At 36.5% G+C, this 22,757-nt stretch overlaps 1 protein-coding gene across 1 annotated transcript in view; it reads left to right on the top strand.

The window, feature by feature from the left end:
- Cog5 (component of oligomeric golgi complex 5) overlaps positions 1-22,757 on the top strand; it is a 204,912-nt gene that overhangs the window by 148,048 nt on the left and 34,107 nt on the right. Inside the window, exons 13-17 of the mRNA XM_048339804.1 lie at positions 1,053-1,214; positions 3,102-3,201; positions 10,107-10,217; positions 11,848-11,910; positions 18,059-18,162. Coding sequence (XP_048195761.1) covers positions 1,053-1,214; positions 3,102-3,201; positions 10,107-10,217; positions 11,848-11,910; positions 18,059-18,162 — 540 coding nt within the window. The remainder of the gene's footprint in view (positions 1-1,052; positions 1,215-3,101; positions 3,202-10,106; positions 10,218-11,847; positions 11,911-18,058; positions 18,163-22,757) is intronic.

Genomic DNA, 22,757 nt, shown 5'->3' on the forward strand with positions numbered 1-22,757 from the left:
AAGTGCCTGGTGCATAGTATTCTTGGTAAACATGTGTTGAATGAAACACTTATTGAATGAGAAAGTATTGAGATAACTGTGGAATTAGGATATAGAAGCCAAGAGCATTCTGACCTCTAGGCTTGTCAGTTGACCAGAAGATGGGGGTGGAATGAGGAGAGAGAAGGGTGGGAAACAGGCCAGATCAGGTTGTCAAGGTTAACATATAAGATCAAAGGGAATTTGTTTTTTAGAAAAAAAATTAGTAGAAGGCCTACTTGACAGATTATAGACAGGAAAAGTGAAAAGACACAGAATTAAAAACAGAAATAAGGAAACAGATGGGAATAAATGGCTCTAGACATTTCATATTAATTGTCAAGGAAGACTTTCAGATCTAGGCATTTGACTGCTAAATAAGGAACTATACAGAATGAAAATATGGGGAGAGTAAGAGGAAAGAAGTGTTTCAAGGGTTAAGTTTTATTTAGTAGAATATTATAAAACAAATTAGCTTAGCACTCCAGTTGAGACCATTTATGTGAACGTAGGAGTTTCACAAATACCTTTTATTTTATACTCATTCTTGTTAATATCACAAGGAGGGGAAAGCATAACAGCCTAGATCTGTACCCTTCCCTCTCAGTCAGTGAGCTTTGTGGAAGATGGCAGCTGTGGGTGAAAAGGGTTGAGCTAATGGAACAGGTCTCTGCAGATTTGTCTCTCTTGGTTTGCTTTGGTACTCTATAAATAGGATTTGCTAATTGAAAGCAGAGCCTCCATTAGAATGAATAGACTCTTACAGTATTCTTTTAGTTTGAAGTGACAGACAATATAGTAGATACTGGTGTATATTGTATTACATTTATAGCTAGGACTTAGGCACAAATTTAAAAGCTTGATTCTTAATAAATGTTCCCTTATGAAATGTATTTGTAAATCATTTATACTCTTTGAAACAATTTTTCTTTACCTTTAATGTAGTTATATTTCTATTAGATATAAGTATTTTAAAGGTATTTCTATTTCTGTGTGTTTTTAAAAATCTTTATTCAAACATTTTATTCCCATAGTCCAGAAAAGGCTTTGAAAGAGTCACTGAAACCTTACGAGGCTGCTTACTTGTCAAAATCCTTATCTCGACTCTTTGATCCCATCAATTTGGTTTTACCCCCTGGTGGGCGTAATCCTCCTTCCTCTGATGAACTGGATGGCATCATTAAAACCATAGCAAGGTATGTACTTTTTGTATAATGGCATACCATGAGATGCTTGCCACATTTGTTAGGGATGTACAATAACAATACCTTTTAAATTTACCTTAGATTAATCAAGTAATTAGGCCTGCAATTAAGCCAAGAGTTTTACAGTGAATGATTGCACACATAACATTTGAGATTCCAATTAATGAAACCATTTACATATAGTCTAAACATAGTCCTAATTGTTCTATTTCTCACCAAATATTCAGAGTAGACCTACCTATTCACTCTATATTACATTCCTAATATTAAGTAGAAAAGTAAGAATAGAAATAATTTATAGACTAAGAAACTAAAACAGAGGTGAGTTTTCTTTTATCTTAGGCCCAGAAAGCACTTCATAGCAGAAACAGAATTATAATCCTGATTAGCTTCCCTGTGCTTGCTATTTTAAGCCTTCTAAGTGAATGTGACAGCTTTTAAAACTAAAAAGGGAAAGTATCCTAGCAGAGGTGCTACCTGAATGCTTGCAGACAAGGTAATTATCCAGTGCCTTAGATACACAGCTAAAAGTTATCCAGATTTAATTTGCAGTTCAGAGTATCTCGGTTACTGTCATAGTCAACAAGTTGTCACGGCAGTAAGTATGTACATTTTGGATAGATATTTTGAAGAGTAAAAATAGTGAGTTGGCACTGTAGGACTGAGGTGCAGGCTCTCTGAATTCTTTTAGACTACAGATTTGAAGGTAGTGTTCTGAATCATGGAAGAGCAAGGTTAAAAAGACACAGACAGGTGTAATACATGTAAGTGAATCTTCATCAGAGAACATGGCTATCAAGGGGCTTTGAGTGACCAGAATCTTGGTCCTGAAACTCTCCACAACTATGCAGACTTGATAAAATGTTTTGATTCTAGAGTTTTTATTCCAGTGTGTCTGTTGCATTTTTAGTGTACTAGTGATGAACCTGTCCTATATTTGTTTATATAGACACTGAAGAGACATCTATTCCATTCTTTTATGAAGCTAGTCAGTGCTATAATCAAATATGGAGTTTGAGGGATTATACTTATACCTATGATTAATGGAATTTAAAAATTAAAATTTTCTCAGGACCTGTATGACTGGACATTTTTATTACATGCATTGATATTGTTTGAAATGCCTTCTGTTTCTTTAAAAATGATCTCAAGAAAGATACTTCAGAGATAATTGTTATCTACCTGCAAATGGGATTTTATCCAGTTTCCTACTCCTGGTACCAGCCCTTTGGTCTTTAATAAAATTTGTTTGTAGTTTTTTTGGGTTTTTTTTAAATTTTTTTCTTCTCTCAATCTAATGTCATAATTAATTCACTGTTAAAAAATAAGTACAACACATACTTTCAGAATCCAAATTTTTTAAATTGCAAATTATAGCTCATGTGCTTTTGATATATTTAAAAAGTGACTCTATATAAAATAGCATGAATTGGCATAATTTAAATAGAAACTGAGTATCTTTATGTAGCATGTGTAATTTATATTTTTAGCCTATGTCCTCCAAGCTCGTCATTTCCATTCAAGAGCTGTCATTTCCTTGCAGATGTCTGTGATATGCAATACATCTAATTGCCCTTATCAGTATTAGCAAGAGTGCTGCTTTAAAAATCTGTACACAATTTACTCTATCACAGACTGGATCCACACATGACATGCTTTTATTAATGGGAAACTGGTCATTAACAAAGCCATTGAAGTGCATTTTCTAATGCTGAACTTAAGGAGAAAAAGCAAACAATATAACCAGTTCTTAGCAACAGACAGTGAAATCTATAAAAAGAATCATTCCATTGTTTATGGAGCTTTAGGCTTATATGTTACTCTTTCCTTTTTGATGCATTATTTGTAATAATCGAGATCTGTTTTTGTTTTCTTCAGTGAACTAAACGTGGCTGCTGTTGATGCAAACCTCACATTAGCCGTCTCCAAAAACGTAGCAAAGACCATCCAGTTATACAGTGTAAAGTCAGAGCAGCTTGTAAGTGGTATCCTATAAGTTTTAATTAATTTCAGCAAGTATATTGAAACGTCATACTTTTCATTGATATTAATTTAAATTAATTTATACTAGTCTAGACAACTTCAAAGAAATGTTTAAAAGAAAATGCCCAGTTTGGTATAAGAATAAACATCGCAGGCCAGCCTCCCCCCCCCAAAAAAAATTTAATGATTCCATTTAAAATAACTTAATTATACAACTTTTTTTTTTTGGCCAGTCCTGGGCCTTGGACTCAGGGCCTGAGCACTGTCCCTGGCTTCTTCCCGCTCAAGGCTAGCACTCTGCCACTTGAGCCACAGCGCCGCTTCTGGCCGTTTTCTGTATATGTGGTGCTGGGGAATCGAACCTAGGGCCTCGTGTATCCGAGGCAGGCACTCTTGCCACTAGGCTATATCCCCCGCCCTAATTATACAACTTTTGATTAACCCTAACTAATGTTAGAATAAATGAAGCAATCTGTTTTTATCTATATCAGAGTTTTTCTAGTTGGCTCTGTTATAATTTTTAGGGTAGCTTGTAGACAGATTGAGGAGAAATAATTGGTTTAAAATGATTCTTGGTGGTAAGTAACTGTATTATGAGGCTGCATATTTCAGTTTCAATGAAAGACCAAATTTTGTTTGCTAATCTAGTGCTATTTTCCATGCAGTTATTGGTGTTGTCTTGACAAATAATTTAGAGGCATCTTTTTTTAAAACCTATCCATACCGAGACATGGAGACTCTTTGTAGCAATTAGATGACTAATTTTTTTTCTCAAGTTTTGTTTATAGATACTTTAAGATTCATTGTTTGTAAAAAATGATGGTTTATTGCTATAAATAAAATTTAGTGTTATGTCTACTAGGGTTTAATGTGGTTAACTGAAAATGCCAGGAAAAATAGTCTACATGAGTTGTACCCACCAGAAAATAAATATTATAAGAAAGAACCAGCATATGTCTAGAAAATATTTTGGTGAAGGTAGGGGAGAAGTGGGGAGAGCCTGCACTAATAAAAATCTATGACTTCAGTTAACTTAATGACAGCAAAGGTTTTGAAAAAACCAAATATATTTACAAACATGATTAAATACATGCTGTTAATAGTCTGTTAATTTCTCAAATTAGTCAGATCTACTTAATCTGCTCTGTGGACTATTTACGGGAAGTTATTGACTTCCATTTTTTTAAAAGAATTACACACACACACCAAATAAATTCACTTTTCAACTTTGATTTCCATGTATTGGGAAACTACAAGCATTAATTAAAACCATGAGCACATGTTTTTTCTTTTGTAAATATGTTATCGACTAATTACTTAAATAATATTTTGGGGTTAATGTTCATTTCTTGGTTGTAAATAACACTTTCTACTGCTCTAATGTATTTTAATTTGACATGTGATTTTTTTTTCCCCCATCAGAACCAGGTTTGAACTTGGGGTCTTGCACTTGCTAGGCAGGCACTCTATCACTGAGCCATGCTCCCATCCCTTTTTTGTGTTGGTTATTATTTTGTATGCTGGCCCTAGGGCTTGAACTCTAGGCCTGGCTGGCTGACCCTGAGCTTTTGTGCTTGAGGCTAGTACTTTGCCACTTGAGCCACAGCTCCACTTTGGGTTTATGGTAGTTAATTGTAGATAAGAGTCTCACAGATTTTTCTGTCCAGGCTGGCTTTGAACCATAATTCTCAGATCTCAGCCTCCCGAGAAGCTAGGATTACAGGCATGAGCCACCAGCACCTGGTTTGTGCTGGTTATTTTTGAAATAAGGTCTTGCTTTCCAACTGGCTGTGTATCTGGATGGCTTTCCATCTTTGCTAGAATGACTGGCACATGCCACCAAGCCCAACTATGGGTTGAAAAGGGGTCTGATTAACTATTCTGTGTATGAATGGCAATATTGACCTGAGATTTGGGAGGAAAGCTAAATTTTTAAATAGTATATTCTTTTTTATGATTGGAAGTTGTAAACCTCTAATCCACAGATTGAGAACTGATAGAAATCAGATCATTAATAGAATTTTCAAATAGTAAGATAAAAGAAAGCTAGAAATGTAAAGAAAGCATGCTTTCAGAAAGAGTGACTTAAAAATATAATCTGAAATATAAAATCAGCAGGTTTCTGGAATCCTATTTGTTTCCCTAAAGACTAAGTTTCTTGGCTACTGAAACATTGTAATATACTTAATTACAGCTTTAATTCACATCAGGAGAAAGGCTTGTAAAAGGGATTTTCAAGGTGGTTTTTAATGTTCTGGATGCCGTAGTGTATAACAAATAACTGTGTATAAAATATATGTGTACGCTTATAGTAACAAATTGAAATTATTTTAAACATTACATTTTGTGTTTTAGATTTGAGACCGAGTCTTGTTATATAGCTAAGACTGGCCTTGAACTCTTCATGTCTCTATCTCTGCTAGAACACTTTAGAGAATCCCTTCTTAAGGACAGGATAGGTTTACAGAAGCAATTTATCATTATTTTTATTTTATTTATTTATTTTTTTTGGCCAGTCCTGGGCCTTGGACTCAGGGCCTGAGTACTGTCCCTGGCCTCTTCTTGTTCAAGGCTAGCACTCTGCCACTTGAGCCACAGCGCCCCCTCTGGCCGTTTTTCATATATGTGGTGCTGGGGAATCGAACTGAGAGCTTCATGTGTAGGAGGCAAGCACTCTTGCCACTAGGCCATATTCCCAGCCCCGCAATTTATCATTATTAAGGACTTGCAGTGAATTGAGAGTTGTATCAAGCGTTTGCATGTATTATCACATTTCACAGTTCTGTTGTTGTAAAATGGAAATACTTTGCTACCAGTACGCAATATAGAAACTGAGGCAGAGAAAGAATAATAACAGGAACAATAAATGCTGCTTTAAATAGAATATCAGAGAAGAAGGGTTGCAGTTAACATCTAGACCAGACTTTAAGCTTTAACACTGTCCCATTGCTGACTTATATCTTGTGTGCAAACTATCATCCTTTTTGTTTTATAAAAGTGATATTGTGACCTAGCTACTCAGGAGGCTGAGATCTGAGGACTGTAGTTCTCAAAGGCAGTGAAGGCAAATCCATGAGACTTTATTGCCAGTTAGTCACAGAAATAGCTGGAAGTGGTGCTGGTGGTATAGTACTAGCCTTGAGAGGAAAAGGAGGAGGAGGAGGGGGAGGGGGAGGGGGAGGGGGAGGGGGAGGAGGGGGAGGAGAAGAGGAGGAGAAGAAGAGGGGGAGGGGGAGGGGAGAGGGGAGAGGGGAAGGGGAGAAGAGGAAGGGGAGAAGAGGAAGAAGAAGAAGAGGAAGAAGGAGAAGGAGAAGGAAGAAGGAAGAAGAAGCTGCTGCTCAGTGCCCAGGCCTAGAGTTCAAGCCCCAGGATTGGGGAAAAGGAAAAACAAAAAACAAAAAGAATGTCACCAGACCTTACAATTAGAATGGAAATTTTGAATCATTGTTTTTCTTTATTCTCTATGTGTTGAAAGGAAATTAAATATTAGTATGTAAGGAAACTATTATGGTACCTTTATAGTTTACAGGATTATAAGCTTTTGTGATTAACAAATTACAGCCCAATTTAAGTATTCTTTTTGTAAAAGTGAATTATTAGGTATTTTCCTGCAATAATTATGACCTGGTAGTTTTGAAGAGTGGCATCTAGAATCTTAGTGTAAATGTCAAATGTTATGAACTGTGAAAAGCAGACTGACATGCAATTAAGTTGCAAACTATTTGAAACAGTAGCAGGAATGACATTTAATGGAAGGTTTCCATTTCAGTGCAGGTCAGTAGCTGCAGTAGTTTTAGAAATCAATAGTTCCAGGCACTTAAAGCTGTGTAAACACTTCATTCCTTGTATGATTTCATCAGTAGCTTGGGGACTTGACATTCCCTTAATGGGAGAAAACTTAAGTATGTATTTAGATGATTTAGAGACACAAAGTTTTTAATATTTTTAGTTTTAAAAGGATTACTTAGGAGAGATTTTTACATCTACATGTAGTATTTATTATATGGTAGTGATTATTCATATTCAGATAAATAAATAGAAAATCAAGCTGGGTGCTGGTGGCTCATACCTGTAATCATAGCTGAGCTGCTCAGGAGAGCGCTGAGCAGACATGTGAATTGAGGTTCAAAGCCAACACAAGCAGGAAGCCAGTCTGTGACACTTATTTTCAATTAAGCACCAAGAAAAAATTCAGAAGTAAAAAATTTAGAAGTGGAGCTGTGGCTCAAATGTTACAGTGTTAGCCTTGAACTAGCCTCAAGTAGTAGAGCACATAAGCTCAGGAACAGTGCCTGGGCCCTGAGTTCAAGCTCCTGAACTAATGTGCTCATGTGCACGCATGCACAAATGCACACACAAAACACTATTGTCTTTGACATCGTTTAATATACTAGGTACAGCATTCTGTGAGATTTTACTCAGTTCACTAGTACAAGATTATACAAGTTTTGAGTGTTTTCTGAAACATACCTAAACAATAGTGACAAGTGGTGGTATATAAAGATTCTCTGTGATGGGAATCAGAAAAAAAGTCCTTTCTCCCTTCAGTAATCTCTTTAGTGTTTTTAAATATCTTAGGATATGAATTGTTAATCTAGCAGATTAGTGAATGAGTTACCTGTGAATCCCAAGAAATTATAAAATGTCATATAAAGTTTCTCTGGGAAAACGCTGCAGCAGAGAAAGGTTCAGCCAAATGCATAGAAAATGTTCCAGATATCTGTGACTTCTACCCAAATAAAAAATGTTTAGAAAAAATAATGAAAGATATCTAGAAAATGCCTCCATATATTTAGAAAGTAAATAATTTTAACAGCACTTTGACCCAGAGGTCAAAGGGAAATTTTTAGCAACTTAGTATAATTTTCATGACCTAAAATTCATCCACTTAAAAGAAAATTACCTGTCACAAAATATGTATAAAAGGTACCAATTACCTTGGACACTATGTTGAAAATGAACTCTACAACTTGTATGCAGGCACATTCATATGTGGTGGCACACAGACATGGGTGCCAGTACTATGGCTTTAACTTTGGGCCTATGCACTGTACCTTAGCTTCTTTGCTCAAGGTTAGTGTTCTTCATTTGAGCTCATTCTAGCTTATTACTGATGAATTGGAGAGAAGAGTCTCACTGACTTTCTGCCTGAGCTGGCTTTGAACCTCAGTCCTCAGATCTCATCTTCCTGAGTAGCTAAGATTACAAGTATGAGCCACCAGCACCTGGCTGGCGTTGCCTGGGCTAGCTTTGAATTATAGTCCTCTAAGTCTCAGCTTCTTGAGTGTCAAGGATTACAGGCATGAGTCATCAGCACCCAGCCTCCATGCCCCCCACAGCTTTATTAAGATACAATATATATGCCAATAACTCATCCATTAATAATTGTCTGCATAGCCAGATACTATTGGCTTATGCCTGTATTTTAATCCTAGTTACTGAGGAGGCTGAGATCTGAGGATCAACATTTGAAGCCTGCTCAGGAAAGAAAGTAGGAAACTTTTATCTCCAGTTAACTACTAGGAAGGAAGGGAGAGAGGGAGGGAGGGAGGGAGGGAGGGAGGGAGAGAGAGAGGGAAGGAAGGAAGGAAGGGAGGGAAACAAAAGGCAGAAACAGAGCTGTATGGCTCAAGTGGTAGAGTACCAGCCTTGAGCAAAAAACTCAGAGATAGTACCCAGGCCCTGAGTTCAAACCCCAGGATTGGCACATGCGCGCGCACACACACACACACACACACACACACACACACACACACACACATACACATACACACACAAAATGTCTGTGTGCATAAAAACAAAAATTATTGATGTATTTTTAAAAAGGAAAGTAGCAAGAAAAAAGTAAGTTTATTTTCTTTTGCTTCATTTCTGGAAGTACTAGGGTTTGAACTCAGAGCCTTACCTTTAGCAGGCTTGAGCCCTTTTTGCTTTTGTTATTTTTCAAAAAAGATCTCACTTTTTGTCCAGACCTCAATTCTCCTACTTATGCTTCCCACACAGCTAGGATAACAGGTGGATGCTACCATGCCCAGTTTTTTATTGGTTGGAAAGGAGTCTCTCGATCTTTTTTATCTTAGTCTCCTCAGTAGCTAGGATTACAAGCATAACTCACCATATCTAACAGTATTTTTTCTTTCATTTGGATTACTGTTATAAAAGGAAAATGCTCTTGATTTCAACTCCTAAAAAAGACAGTTTTTCATGTTTTTGAAATTGTGTCCACATTTGGGGAAGTGAGGTACATCATGGCTTGTCAAGTTCAATTTACTTTTAAATAACGTTATAGAGGATTGAATTAAAATGGGATCAACATTGAAATGGTTGATATGTGAGTTTTATCTTAAGCCTGAAGTGTAATATAGATTCAATGAATAAAACATTCCATGCCCTTTTCTTTTAAGACCCATGCATAAATTAGTGGTCAAAAATATGATGCTAATATTGTTCATATGCACATAGTATAATCTCGAACAACTTCCTTTTTAAAAAGAAAACAAGAACTACAAAAAAAATATTTTCTTTCCACTGCCAGTTTCTTTGGAGTGCATACGTATGCATGCATGTATATATAACATAGCTTTATTTTTCTCCTCTGTTTTCTTATATTTGAGTTCTTGAAGGAAGAAACTTATTGGCCTTTGCCAAAAAGTATTCCTTAGGATTACTATGTTAATGTATCAAAATACATACATGTACACTAGGTATTGATTCATATCTTCCCAGAAGCCTGTCAACTATGAAGTATTAAAAGAGGTTTCCTTTCAGTGCAAACTAATTGAGCTTGTATTATCTCTGTTAGAGACTTGTTGGGAGGAGAGAGAGTAGAGCATGAACTGTCTTGTTAAAGAAAAAGTAGAAATGCTACTATTTTGGTAATATATTTTTGTATTCTTATAGCTGTCTACACAAGGAGATGCAAGTCAGGTGATTGGTCCTCTTACTGAAGGACAGAAAAGAAATGTGGCAGTAGTGAACTCACTGTATAAGTTCCACCAATCAGTGACAAAGGTAACCTTTATTCTTATTTCAATTAGGTCGTTCTGACAATTTCATGTTTAGGTACTTCTTACCTGAAATTTAGATAGTTTACAAGCTATTGTTTAGTTTATTGGAAAACAACACAATGAAAACGTCATGATTTTAAAATAAGCTGGTAAGTGAACTCTTAGGCAACCTTTCACCCTGGCTTTTACTATTTGTGAGCTTTTTGTCTATATATTTGGTTTACAAGTACATGAAATGGAGACCTTCAAGTTAGCCAGGTTTATTAAATAAATTATTTCACAGTGAGTCTCGTGTTTTATAACTTTTGCTGTTTTGCTACTGAAGTATTTCTTAGAAATGGCTAAACCTTCACTTATTTGGCTGTATGCAGTCATGTCATTATTAATGAAGGAATTGGTTCCAAGAAACTCACCCTGCCCTCCATGGATACCAAAACCCAAATATTCAAGTCACTTATATAAATTGGCATATATTTGCATATAATGTATACATGTGTGTAGGTATGTGTATACATACATGTACTTATATCTGTATGTATATAGAGATGCATATCCTTCCATTTATGTTAAATCATGCCTAGATTATATATAATAACATACAATATAAATGCTATGCACATAGTCATATAAGGTAATTATTTCTTTTAATCCAGTATGAGATGAATATATGAAGTTGTATTTTGGAATAATTCTAAATGCTGTTTCCTTTTTGTTTCTTCCTTTTTCTTTTTGTACTGAGGTTTGAACTCAGGACTTCATGCTAACCGGGCAGGTACTATACTGCTGAGCCATACCTCCAGGACTTTTTTGCATTAGTTATTTTTGAATTCGAGGTCTCTTTTTCTTCTTGGATGTGTGTCTGCAGCACTACCATCCTAATTTTTATCACCCACTGTGGCTGGAATGATAAGCACCCAATCACCCTGCATATGCAGCTTCTTCCATTGAGATGAAGTCTGATGGATTTTTCCTTTAATCATTACTCTAAAGCATCACAAGCAATTAGATTGTTTTATTTAGCTTGGTCTAAATATCTTTATTGACTTTTGTATTGATTTGTAAAAATGGAAATATCTGACATTTGTATTTTAAAGACTTGTTAAAATAAGGGTTAGCCTAAAGAAAAGTGAATATTTTAAAGGAAATAACTAATTATGGCTTTATTATGGCCTTTTCAAGTAAAAACTTTATAATTAGAACTAATGAACCTTAGCTTCTAGCATTCTTAATGTTTAAATTATTTGCAATATGGTTTTTTTTGGCCAGTCCTGGGGCTTGGACTCAGGGTCTGAGCACAGTCCCTGGCTTCTTTTTGCTCAAGGCTAGCCCTCTGCCGCTTGAGCCACCGCGCCACTTCTGGCCATTTTCTGTATATGTGGTGCTGGGGAATTGAACCCGGGGCCTCATGTATACGAGGCAAGCGCTCTTGCCACTAGGCCATATCCCCAGCCCTATGTTTTTATATTGTACACGAACACCTTCATCTAATAAGTTTTTGAACCACATTTGAAATAATAGTAAATTAATAATACTTCAACGTAGCTATGGAAACAGCTTTGTAATGTTATGCTCAAAATTAGTATTTACAAAAAATGACTTAAGCAACACTGTAACTGGGTCAAATTTGGTTCTAGGTGGTTTCAAGTCAGAGCTCATTCCCACCAGTGGCTGAAGAAACTATCATTTCAACTCTAAAGGTAAATGAATTAAATTAAATTTTGATTTTATACATTCAGTGGCTCTAGAATTGTTTGGCTGAGTAGGAGATGTTAAATTTTGAAAATAACTCAAAATCCTTTATTACATCAAAAGTAGCATGTTGATAATTAAAGAGAATACATATGTGTTTGCATATTCTAGCCTTTTTGTATCTGCGGATTCTGCTTGTGATTATTGCATTCAGAGAAGCAACCATTTTACCAGTGTTGACTGTCTGTTGGGGACTCATAGCCTAGTATTATCCAAGTGAAGTAGCAGTTTTGCACCAGGGTACTTTGTCCCCTAGGGCACCTTTGATCATATATGGAAACATTTTGGGTTGTCAGACTTAGTGGTGGAATGTAGTAATGTCTACTTAGTGGAGGTCACAGAAGCTGCTCAACATTGTGCAATGCAAGACTCCTGAAGCAGTTCTCTAGCTCAAAATGCCATAATGCCAAAGCTGAGAAAACCCTACTTGAAGGTATATTTGTAGGGCATAAAATCAGAGTATACACTCATTTTAAAAATATACTAGCAAAATATGTTCTTCTCTAATGCGTAAGAAGTTTAATAAAAAAAAAACACAATGGAGGAGAGGTGGGAGAAAAATGAGGGAGGAGGTAACAAATTTGATAGGAAATGTACTCACTACCTTATGTATGAAACTATAACCCCTCTGTAATCACTTTGACAATAAATTAATTAATTAAAAAAACAATGATAATGTTGATTTGAGATCCGAAGCCATATCTACTTCACAGCAGGTAACTTAAAAATCAAATAATTCATTCTTTAAATAGTAGTAGATTCCACTACTTAGCACTTGCTACTTTCCATATACATGCATAAGCAACTATTTGAGCCTTTTTTTTTTTTTTTTTTGCCAGTCCTGGGGCTTGAACTCAGGGCCTGAACACTAGCACTCTACCACTTGAGTCCAGTGCCATTTCCAGCTTTTTCTGTATATGTGCGGTGCTGAGGAATTGAACCCAGGGCTTCATGAATACTAGGCAAGCACTCTACCACTAGGCCACATTCCCAGTCCCCTAAAGGTTATTTTAATCCTTGGTTTCAGGCAGGGAACAGATAGTCTTCTTTTGTATAGTTTTCACATTTCTTTCTATCATCTTTATCATGTCTGTTGTTTCCCAAAATAAGATATTTTACTTTACCATCCCATATATTATTGATAAGCGTTTCTAAGTATATACACATACATATAATGCATATATAGAAAATTTATCTCTGTACTATATTTAAACTCATGGCCTCACACTTTCTGTGCAGGCACCATCTACCACTTAAGCCATGCCCTCGGGCTTTTTTTTTTTTTTTTTTTTTTTTTGCTTTAGTTAATTTCCAGGTAGGATCTTGCATTTTTGCTGTGAGTCAGTCATAGATCACGATTCTCCTACTATAGCTTTCCACCTACTTGGGATCATGAGTTGTAAGCCACCATGCTCAACTTGTTAGTTCTCTATAATGGTTTCCTTTGGCTAACTTTAAAACACAATCTTCTTGGTCTATGTTTCTGAAGTACTAGGATTGCAGATGTTTTGTTTCTGGGTTTTTGAAGCAACTTGATATGTTGACAAGGTTGGCCTTGAACTCACTTTCCTCATTCTAATTTCTCAACCCACCCTCTTTGAACAATAAACAACTCTAATTTATTCTGGGCTTGGCAGGGCAGCCTACTCAGATAGCCAAGACTACTTTAAAGAAAAAAGAAGAGTGAAAGCAGAACTAAAAATGTAAATATATAATAATCTTTTCTTTATACATTTGAAATTTTATCCAAAATTAAAGCTTTTAAAATTTTTCATTTATTTTTGTACTAGGACTTGAACTCAGGGCTGGGTGCTATCCCTGAGTTTTCATGTGCAAGGCTCTACCACAACTCCACCTAATTGAAGCATTGATTTTCTTGCCCAGTCTGGCTTCAAACCTTTGTTTTCATATCTCAACTTCTTGGGTAGCTAGGATTATAGGCATGAGCCTATAAAAAGGTAGCTTTAAACTTTATTTTTAAGCCTGAGGTTCATCATTGCACCTGATATATAATAAATTCATAATTGAGTAGACATTTGAAGTCATTTCACTTTAATGACCATGATTAGAAGAGGCATTTAAACCTGCACCCTGTAATTCTGATCATTTTTTTATATATGTTGTGTTGTTAAGTTTGTCCATGGCAGTGATTCATTGCTCCTTTACTGTGTGGGCTTGGTATTCTATATAAAGGAATATTCCAGAATGTTGAGGCTCTTATATTTATGTATTGTAGACTATTTTAGGTAAGTCTTTTTGAAATGCCTAACAGACTTAGCTGTTTTATAAAGAACATGTGAAGTATAATCTCTCTTCTCTTATTTCTTAATTGTGGTAATTGTTTATCTTTGCCCATTCTTGACAAGAAGACTTTCCCCAAGACACTCTCTTCCCTTCTTGTTTAATATTCCCCTAAGTGGGAAAACTCATCCATGGTTCTGTGTGAGCCATCATACATGCAAATCAAGAACATTTAATTTTTTCCTTTTGAACTTTATGGTTTTTTTCTTCCATATCTTGTTTCATTGGCTAGAAGCTCTAGTTTTGAATAGAACTGAGAGACTAGAATCTTGTTGATTAGATCTATATTTGGAAGAAAGCATTTTGTGTTTTATATTTTATGTATAATTGTATTAAGTGTGTTTTTTAATGGCCTTTATTAGATTTACCAGATTTCCTTTTATTTCCAATTTGCTATGACTTTTTAGTTATAAATAGTGCTTTATCAAGTAATTTTTTCTTTAATTTTGAACTAATTGTGTGGTCTTAATCTTTTATTCTGTTAATAAAGTGTATTTCAATAATTTACTTCAAATATGCTAACCCTGTTCATGAAATATTATCCTTTTATGCGTGTCTGTGTTTATTTATTTAACTTTTATTGAAGACACTTACATTTCTACTTATAAGTATAGATTTTCCTTCCCTGTGTTATCTTTTTCTAGTTAATATTGACCTTAATAAATGAGTTTACAATTTTTTTTCCATTTTCTGAAAGAATTTATGTAGAATTTGTAACAGCTTTTCTTGTGTTTAGTAGAATTCATTAGTGAACCCATCTGGACTATAGTTTTCTGTTAGGAAGGTTTATAACTGTAAATGTGATGGGTGTGGGGGTGGGGTGCCACTCCTGGATCACTGTCCCTGGCTTCTTTTTGCTCATGTCTAGCACTCTACCTCTTGAGCCACAGCTCCACTTCCGGCTTTTTCTGTTTATGTGGTGCTGAGGAATCAAACTCAGGGCTTTGTGCATCCTTGGCAAGCACTCTACCGCTGAGCCACATTCCCAGCCCCTGTTGTTTTTTTGTTTATTTGTTTTGTTGGTCCTGAGGCTTGAATTCAGGACCTGGGTACTGTCCTTGAGCTTGATTGCTCAAAACTAGAAGGCTCGTGCTTTAACACTTGAGCCATAGCTCCATTGCCAGCTTTTTAGTGCTTAATTGGAGACAAAAGTCTCATGGGCTTTTATTTCCAAGGGCTGGCTTCAAATAGCAATCCTCAGGTCTCAGCTTCTGAGTAGCTAGGATTATAGGCATGAGCCACCAGCACCTGGCTCTCATGTGGGTTTTAACTACTCAGCCTTGCCCGACATTGATAATAATCACCCTTACTAAGCATTGTTAGATGATACAGAAATAGAAAACATGAAAAATGCCCTGTTCTGGTTGTTGCCATAAGTTTTCATACCTCTTTAAAACTGTATTTTCCTATCTCCAAAGCCCCATGATAGATGTTTATTTGTGGCAATTTTTTCCCACAGTTATTTGTAAGATATGAGTTATTCATATAAATTGAAAACCTCCCCTTTTTGAAACCTTGTCTGTTTATTCCTGTCACATTCTAAAGTCCCTTTCAACTTCTCTGTCCATGGCTTAGTATAACTACAGCTCAGAGGAGTCAGGCAGGTTGAGGTAATCTCAGCTTTTTCAATTGGTCACCTGTAGCTTTGGGCAGTCTCCTTAACTTCACTTCAGTTTCCCTATCTATAAATTATTTTATATTCTGCATCCATAAATCAGATTTTTAAGAATTATTTGAGGGCTAATTTATTTCTGAGTAAAATTACTATATGTGAAGGACCTCAGCATATGTGCTCAGCATATAAAATGACTCAATAAATGTTTTTTACCACTCTTAATTCTTCAATAACTTTTCTTCTTCTAGATGACCTTTAAATGACTTTCAGCCTGGATCTGTATAGTTTTTTCTGGGAACTCTTTGAATCTTTTAGCTTCCTTTCCCATTGTAAAACAGTGACTACCAAATCTAGCCAAAAGGCCTCAGCAAGTATAGATTTCAACATGCAGTACCTACCTGGATAACCCACCTACCTGGATAACCCATGCAGAATTGCTAACAAACACCTTGACCTTCATGTTTCTAACTGAGCTCTTCATGATTTTTTGTCTGTCCCCAACCCAAATCAACCTCTGTGTTTATATAATAGTAAACTAGTAAAGAAACTAGTAAAGAAATGAACTAGTAAAGAAAAAAATATGTACTTTGAAATCCTCATTTCATACATTCCAGATCTAATTACCAAGTTCTACTGTTTCCTTATTTCTGTTCCTACTGCCTCTAATTTGCTTCAGGAACTCATTTCACATCTATACTTCTGTAGTGCCCTCATAATTGTTCTCTTGTCTTTAGTCTAACTTACTTAGGCTACTATCCAGTATGATCTTTTTTTTCCAAATTGCAATCTTTATCACATTTTTTATTGCTAAAACTATAGTTGATTCCCTAGTTCCTTCCTCAGAAGACTATACAGAATACATCTCTTGCTGCTTCTCTCTTATACATAGACAGTACTTAACAGTCTCTGTATACTGAATATTTTGCAATTTCCCAAATGCATTGGCTTTCCCCAGACTCCTATGCCTTTGACAGATGTACTCCCAACCCACCATTTTTACTTAGTTCCTATCTTTGAAACAAAGTAGAGAAATTCAATTCAAGTAGCATATGTTATTTTTGTTTATCTTAATTTTATTTGTGTATTATTCCCATATTCATTCATTCACTCACTCATTTATTCATTTGATGGTGCTGAGGATTGAATTCAGGCCTTTGCACACATTAAATAAGCACTTTACTATGGGAGCCATGCCCCCAATCCAGCACCTTTTTTTTTTCATATATTGTCAGCATAAATTATAGGTCCTGTTACACTTCTAGAGCACTCAGACTGCTTGTATTCTTCTGATGTTTTCTCAGTGATCAGTAGACTACAAATTCACCAAGGACATATATCATACACATCTATCCCTGTGTTACAGTATTTCATTTTTACCACATTTTAAGGGTTACATATGAGATTTAGAGATTTACTGATTAAGGCCTAGTGTCTTAAATTAACTAATGATTGTATTTCGCTGTAGGACAGTTTTTTATCCTCAGGAATGTAGACATTTTAGACAGGTAATTCTTTGTCACAGGATCTATCATGTAAGAAATTTGGCAGTATCTTTGTCTTCTGTCACTAGATGCTAGCAGCACACTTTTGTCTCTATTCTGGTTGTGACAACTAAAAATGTATGCAAACATTGCCAAACGTTTCCTAGGGAGTAAAACTGCCCATAGTTCAAAGTCTCTGATATAGAACTCTGTATCACCTTATTTGGTGAAATGCCTAATTTTTCTATCCTGTAGGAACTACCGATATACTTATTATATTCACTTTGGTTAAAAGCATACAGTGATGTTCCAATTGTTAAAGATTACTTTTGTTCTTGCTTCATTCTTTTGAGAAAGAAAAATTTATTTTCATTTGTTCTTCACTTTGTAAGTAGAGCTACTTCTCCCTTCTTACATGTCTCCCTTTCTCTGTGGGCTCATTTTACCACTAAACCTTTTGAAAAAATGGAGAGGAGTGGGGGAGTTGAATTTTTCATAGCTATGTTTCACATATTTTAAGCTCTAGTAGTCATTACTGACAGTGACTAGGGAGAGAAGCAGACTTCTGCTGAGTTAAACTATGTATAGCCTGCATCTGATAGAATATGAGAACTGTTAGTCAAAATCTTACAATTTCCTCAGATTTCTTTGTGTTTGTTTCTCTGATTTTTGCTTTGCCGTCTTTTTTCTCCTGATCAGACAATTCATGCTCTTATGGGGAATGCTGTGCAGCCCTTACTGACTTCTGTGGGAGATGCAATAGAGGCCATAATCATCACCATGCATCAAGAAGACTTTTCTGGGTAAAACATTTTATCAAAAATTTAACTAGTCTTTATTCTCTCTCTCTCCTCTCTCTCTTTCTCTCTCTCTTTCTTTCTCTTTCTTTCTCTCTCTCTCTCTTTCTCTCTCTCTTCCCCCCCCCCCACCCCTCTCATCATGAAGGTATTAGAATAAAGAAAGAGTGGAAAAGGCTGGGAATATTGCCTAGTGGCAAGAGTGCTTGCTTCATATACATAAAACCCTGGGTTTGATTCCTCAGTACCACATATATAGAAAAAAGCCAGAAATGGTGCTGTGGTTCAAGTAGCAGAGTGCTAGCCTTGAGCAAAACGAAGCCAGGAACAGTGCTCAGGCCCTGAGTTCAAGGTCCAGGACTGGCAAAAAAAAAAAAAGAGTGGAAAGCAAACTCAACAGACTTTAATGGAAAGTTGAAGAGGGACACCGTGGTGAGCTGAGGAGAGTCAGGAGACATGAGGCAAAATGGGAGCTGGGGTGGAGGGACTCAAGTAGGGTCCTAGGTCGAGGGAAGGGTGGAAGGTAGCTGGAGAATTACAGGGTTTTCAGGATATGCTTTGAGACTTTGGGGAAAAACTTTGAGTTACTAGAGCAAAGCAGATTCCCATCATTTCTCTTATCCTCTTCTCTCTTTCTCTCCCCCCATCCCCCCACTCCAGCTCTATCTCTGTCTTTCTTTTTTTGAATTCAGGGCCTCAAGCTTTCTAGGCAAGCACTCTAGTACTTGACCACTACCCCAAGCCCTTTTTGCTTTCGTTGTTTTTCAGATACTGTGTTGTGCTTGTTTTACCCAGGGCTGGCCTTGTACTACCATCCTTCCACCTTTACCTCCCATGTACTTGCAATTACCACATGCCTGACCTTCCTTTGTATTTTATTTCCGCTTCATTCCTATCTAAGGCCTCAAATGATTATGAGTGCTATTAACAAATTAAATGGATAGGTTGTAGCTCGGTAGTAAAGCACATGCCAAGCTAGTACAACAACCTGGGTTCAATCCTCAATACCAAAAAAGAAAAGACAAAAAAAGGGGGGGGGGGGGCGGTGGGCTGGGAATATGGCCTAGTGGTAGAGTGCTTGCTTCGTATACATGAAGCCCTGGGTTCAATTCCTCAGGACCACATACATAGAAAAGCCAGAAGTAGCTCTGTGGCTCAACTGGTAGAGCACTAGCTTGAGCAAAAAAAAGCTAGGGACAGTGCTCAGGCCCTGAGTTCAAACCCCAGGACTGGCAAAAAATAATAATTTGGGTTTTTTTGTCAGTTGTTTTCATAATAAAATATAGTTGAGTTTATGAAATTTCCAGTCACAGTGAGAACAGCTTTATCTGAAATACTTAATTTTACTTATGCTTTATACATGTTTATGGAATTTACTTTAATATTTTCTGCTACACATTGTAATTGACTAGGTGAAAACGCTTCGGGCCATCCCTCAGAATAGTACAAAGATTACACTCTTGCTTCTGATAAAGCATAACAAGATATGAAAGACTAAATGAATGCTGCATAAATGTGAGAGTCACTTCACCTTAACTGAAATGAAAGAACAGGGATAACAATTCTTTTTATCAGAAAAAATAAATTTAAGTCATATTGTAAAATATGACCAAGGCAGTCATTATTAATTATTAATTAACAGTCAATCAAATGAATACAATACTGTTATACAGGAATTTGATTGGAGATACAGAGAAGCCACATTTTGAGATGTTGAATTTGGGAGTCTTAATTAGAAAGCCAGCAACTGCAAGTGGAGACATGTCCCCCCAAAACTTGCAGCCTTGAATGCACATAATACTTCCATCTCAAATTAGCAGATTTTAGCCGCTTATGGTGGAGACAGGCAGGGATCCATCCACTTTTACCATGGTGGGAATGGTCAGAATGATGATGTAGGGTCCCTTCCAGGTTGGAGTCGGACCATCTTGAATACACTTCTTAATCCAAATGGAATCTCCAGTTGGAAGGAATGGACTGGATCTGGGTTAGGCACTGTCTTTCTGACCTGTTTATGGGCTTCCTGCCTGTAAGTTTGGCAGAAACTTAAGGAAGCATCATTAAGTTAACATAAGATGGGGGGCCTGCTGTAGTGCTTCCTCTGAGTATGTTGACTTGGATGTCAGGCTGGGGTCCAGAACAGTCAATAAAATATTTATAGGCCCCACTGATTTTAAGGCAGCTTCTCAGGCAGTGGGATCCAGTGCACGATTTCCCTTACTACTACAGAATCCTCTTTTTAATGCCCAAGTCAGTGTACCAAGGCAATGACATTTGGTAACCAGATTTCTTCCAATAAGGCTAGAATTTCCTGGGCAGACAGAGAAGGCTTAGGCCTGTAACCATTTCTCATGATGAGGTCTCTACACTCAAGGGTGTCTGTACTTGTTACCACTGTTTTCCCATGCCTATTTTTAAAAATCTGTTCTGCCTCATTTAAAAAAAAATGACTTCAGTCCTTCAATCTTAAGAGAAGTTGATGGACAAAGATTTATCTTCTGCAACTGTGTCAAGCTGAATAGGGGTATGGCCCTGCCTAACCTGAGACCTGAAGGCTTGTCCTATCTTGGTAACAAGGGGTGACATGAGAAATTTCATTGTCAGACTGCCAAGATCACGTATCATTCAGAGCCTTTTTTTTTTTTTTTTTACTCCACACTGGAAAGTAAGCCATAAAGAAATTAGGAAGGCTAACATGCCACAGAAACAATACAACGAACAGCAAATCATTATCTCCCACATAACAGTACAAAAAGGAAAAAATAGCAATTTTTAACCAAGCAGTTCCAGATAACCATAGGTAAGGAGCTTAGAAAAGCTAACAGCAGACTTATATACAACATTTAACTTTTTACAACTGCACAGATTTCTCTTTGAGCTACAGTAAGGATGTCTAAAGACGTCCTATTTTGAAGGACAGTTTGTCTCATCATTTTTACCTCTGAATTGAACAAAGAAATCCCTTTGTCAGTATCCTCCAGTAGGAAAACAGACCTAGTCCACCTATGTCATAATGCTGGCAGATTTGGAGGCCTTGGTAAAGTTGTGACCCATCCTAAAAAATGAGTTACAGTTATGGGTACAGAGAAGAACTATATAAGGAGTCTTCTATCTAGGTAAAAGTTGATCTGAAGGAATATAAAAACCATTTTTATACAGCAGGCCAGTGCAGCCTGTTCATCACTCCAGTTTGCAAAAGCATTTTCCTGTCTGACCGGGAACCTGATCTTCGGTGACCCTCAAATGCACAACAATTACCTGTGAAGGTTTCCAGATAGCTTCTAATGTAGACACAATCTTTTGCCCTATTGGGAAGCTATTATTAGCCAACAAACCTTTTTAAAAATGTCTACATGGGTATGTAATGCCAAGAAAGCATATTTAGAATCTGTACAGATATTTATTAAGACCTCTTAACATGAGTGCATGAGGTCTATTAGGTCTACGTGGCCAGGTGTCCAGAAGAGTGTTTTGATTTACTAACACTGCAGCCTTACTCTCTTCCTGACCAGATGAATTCATGTGTCTGGTGCCAGATCAAAATTTACTGACAATTATGGCCTTGGGCAGATACAAGGGAATTTTTATTAATTTTAACTATCCCTCATTTGACAACCCCAGTATTTTACTACCTACTATAACAAGTGATTGATAGACAAGGGTGTAAGTTCCTGTCCAGTTACAAAGTAAACAGATATGAGCATTAGATAGGTATACTTATGAACTATTTTCCGATGACCTCCCGGCTCTGATTACTGTTGAAGGGGCAAGTACAAGTGACCCCATTCGGGATCTGACACACCATCTCCTCTTATCTGAACTGCCTTTGGATGACCACTTGTTGCCATGATCCCTCACTGCCAGAACAAGCTTTGTCTCTGGGGATTGTCTTCTTGCTGAGATAATTTCCCAAATAGCATTTTTGCTAATTGCTGGGATGATATATCCCAATTTGCCAAATGCCCCGTTGGGGGGGTTGATAACAGATCAAATGAATCTTTGCCAATAGCCCCTTTACTTCCAGGTGAAGCAACAAGGAGATCAAGAGAAATAGATTTTAAGTAGGGCCTACCTGAAACTTATTAAGAATCAAAGTTAAGTCGGACAATCATGTAGGAGTCATCTGTCCCTCTGTGAGCCTAATTGCTACAGATCAAATCTATAAAGGCAAAACCCAATGGTAGTTGGGTGGAAATAGCAACTGATTAAAACCCATCTAGTCAATTTTTAACTGAATATAGCACTTTAGGGTACTAATTAAGATTGAAACCATTATCACTAGTGATTACAAGGAAGAATACAGGAAAGTGGCTCTATTTCAAAGGCAGCTCACTTCCTTGGGAAACAGACATATTAGAAAAAAAATAGCATTTGAGTTAAAAAGTATTTATTTGAAGGACCTTTACATAAATAAATACTTAAACTTTGTTTAAGTTGTTACTTCGTTTCTGTCATTAAAAACCTGACAAAATGGTACACAATTGCTGGTTTTACATCATTGTATTAATCCTAACCTTATTTAAATCATAGCCAGTTGATTTACATATCAACTTTACTAACAGAATTAATAAGTTCTATCTTATTAGTGTAAGACATACTCA

Source organism: Perognathus longimembris, chromosome 2, assembly GCF_023159225.1.
Source record: "Perognathus longimembris pacificus isolate PPM17 chromosome 2, ASM2315922v1, whole genome shotgun sequence".
NCBI classification, from domain to species: Eukaryota; Metazoa; Chordata; class Mammalia; order Rodentia; family Heteromyidae; genus Perognathus; species Perognathus longimembris.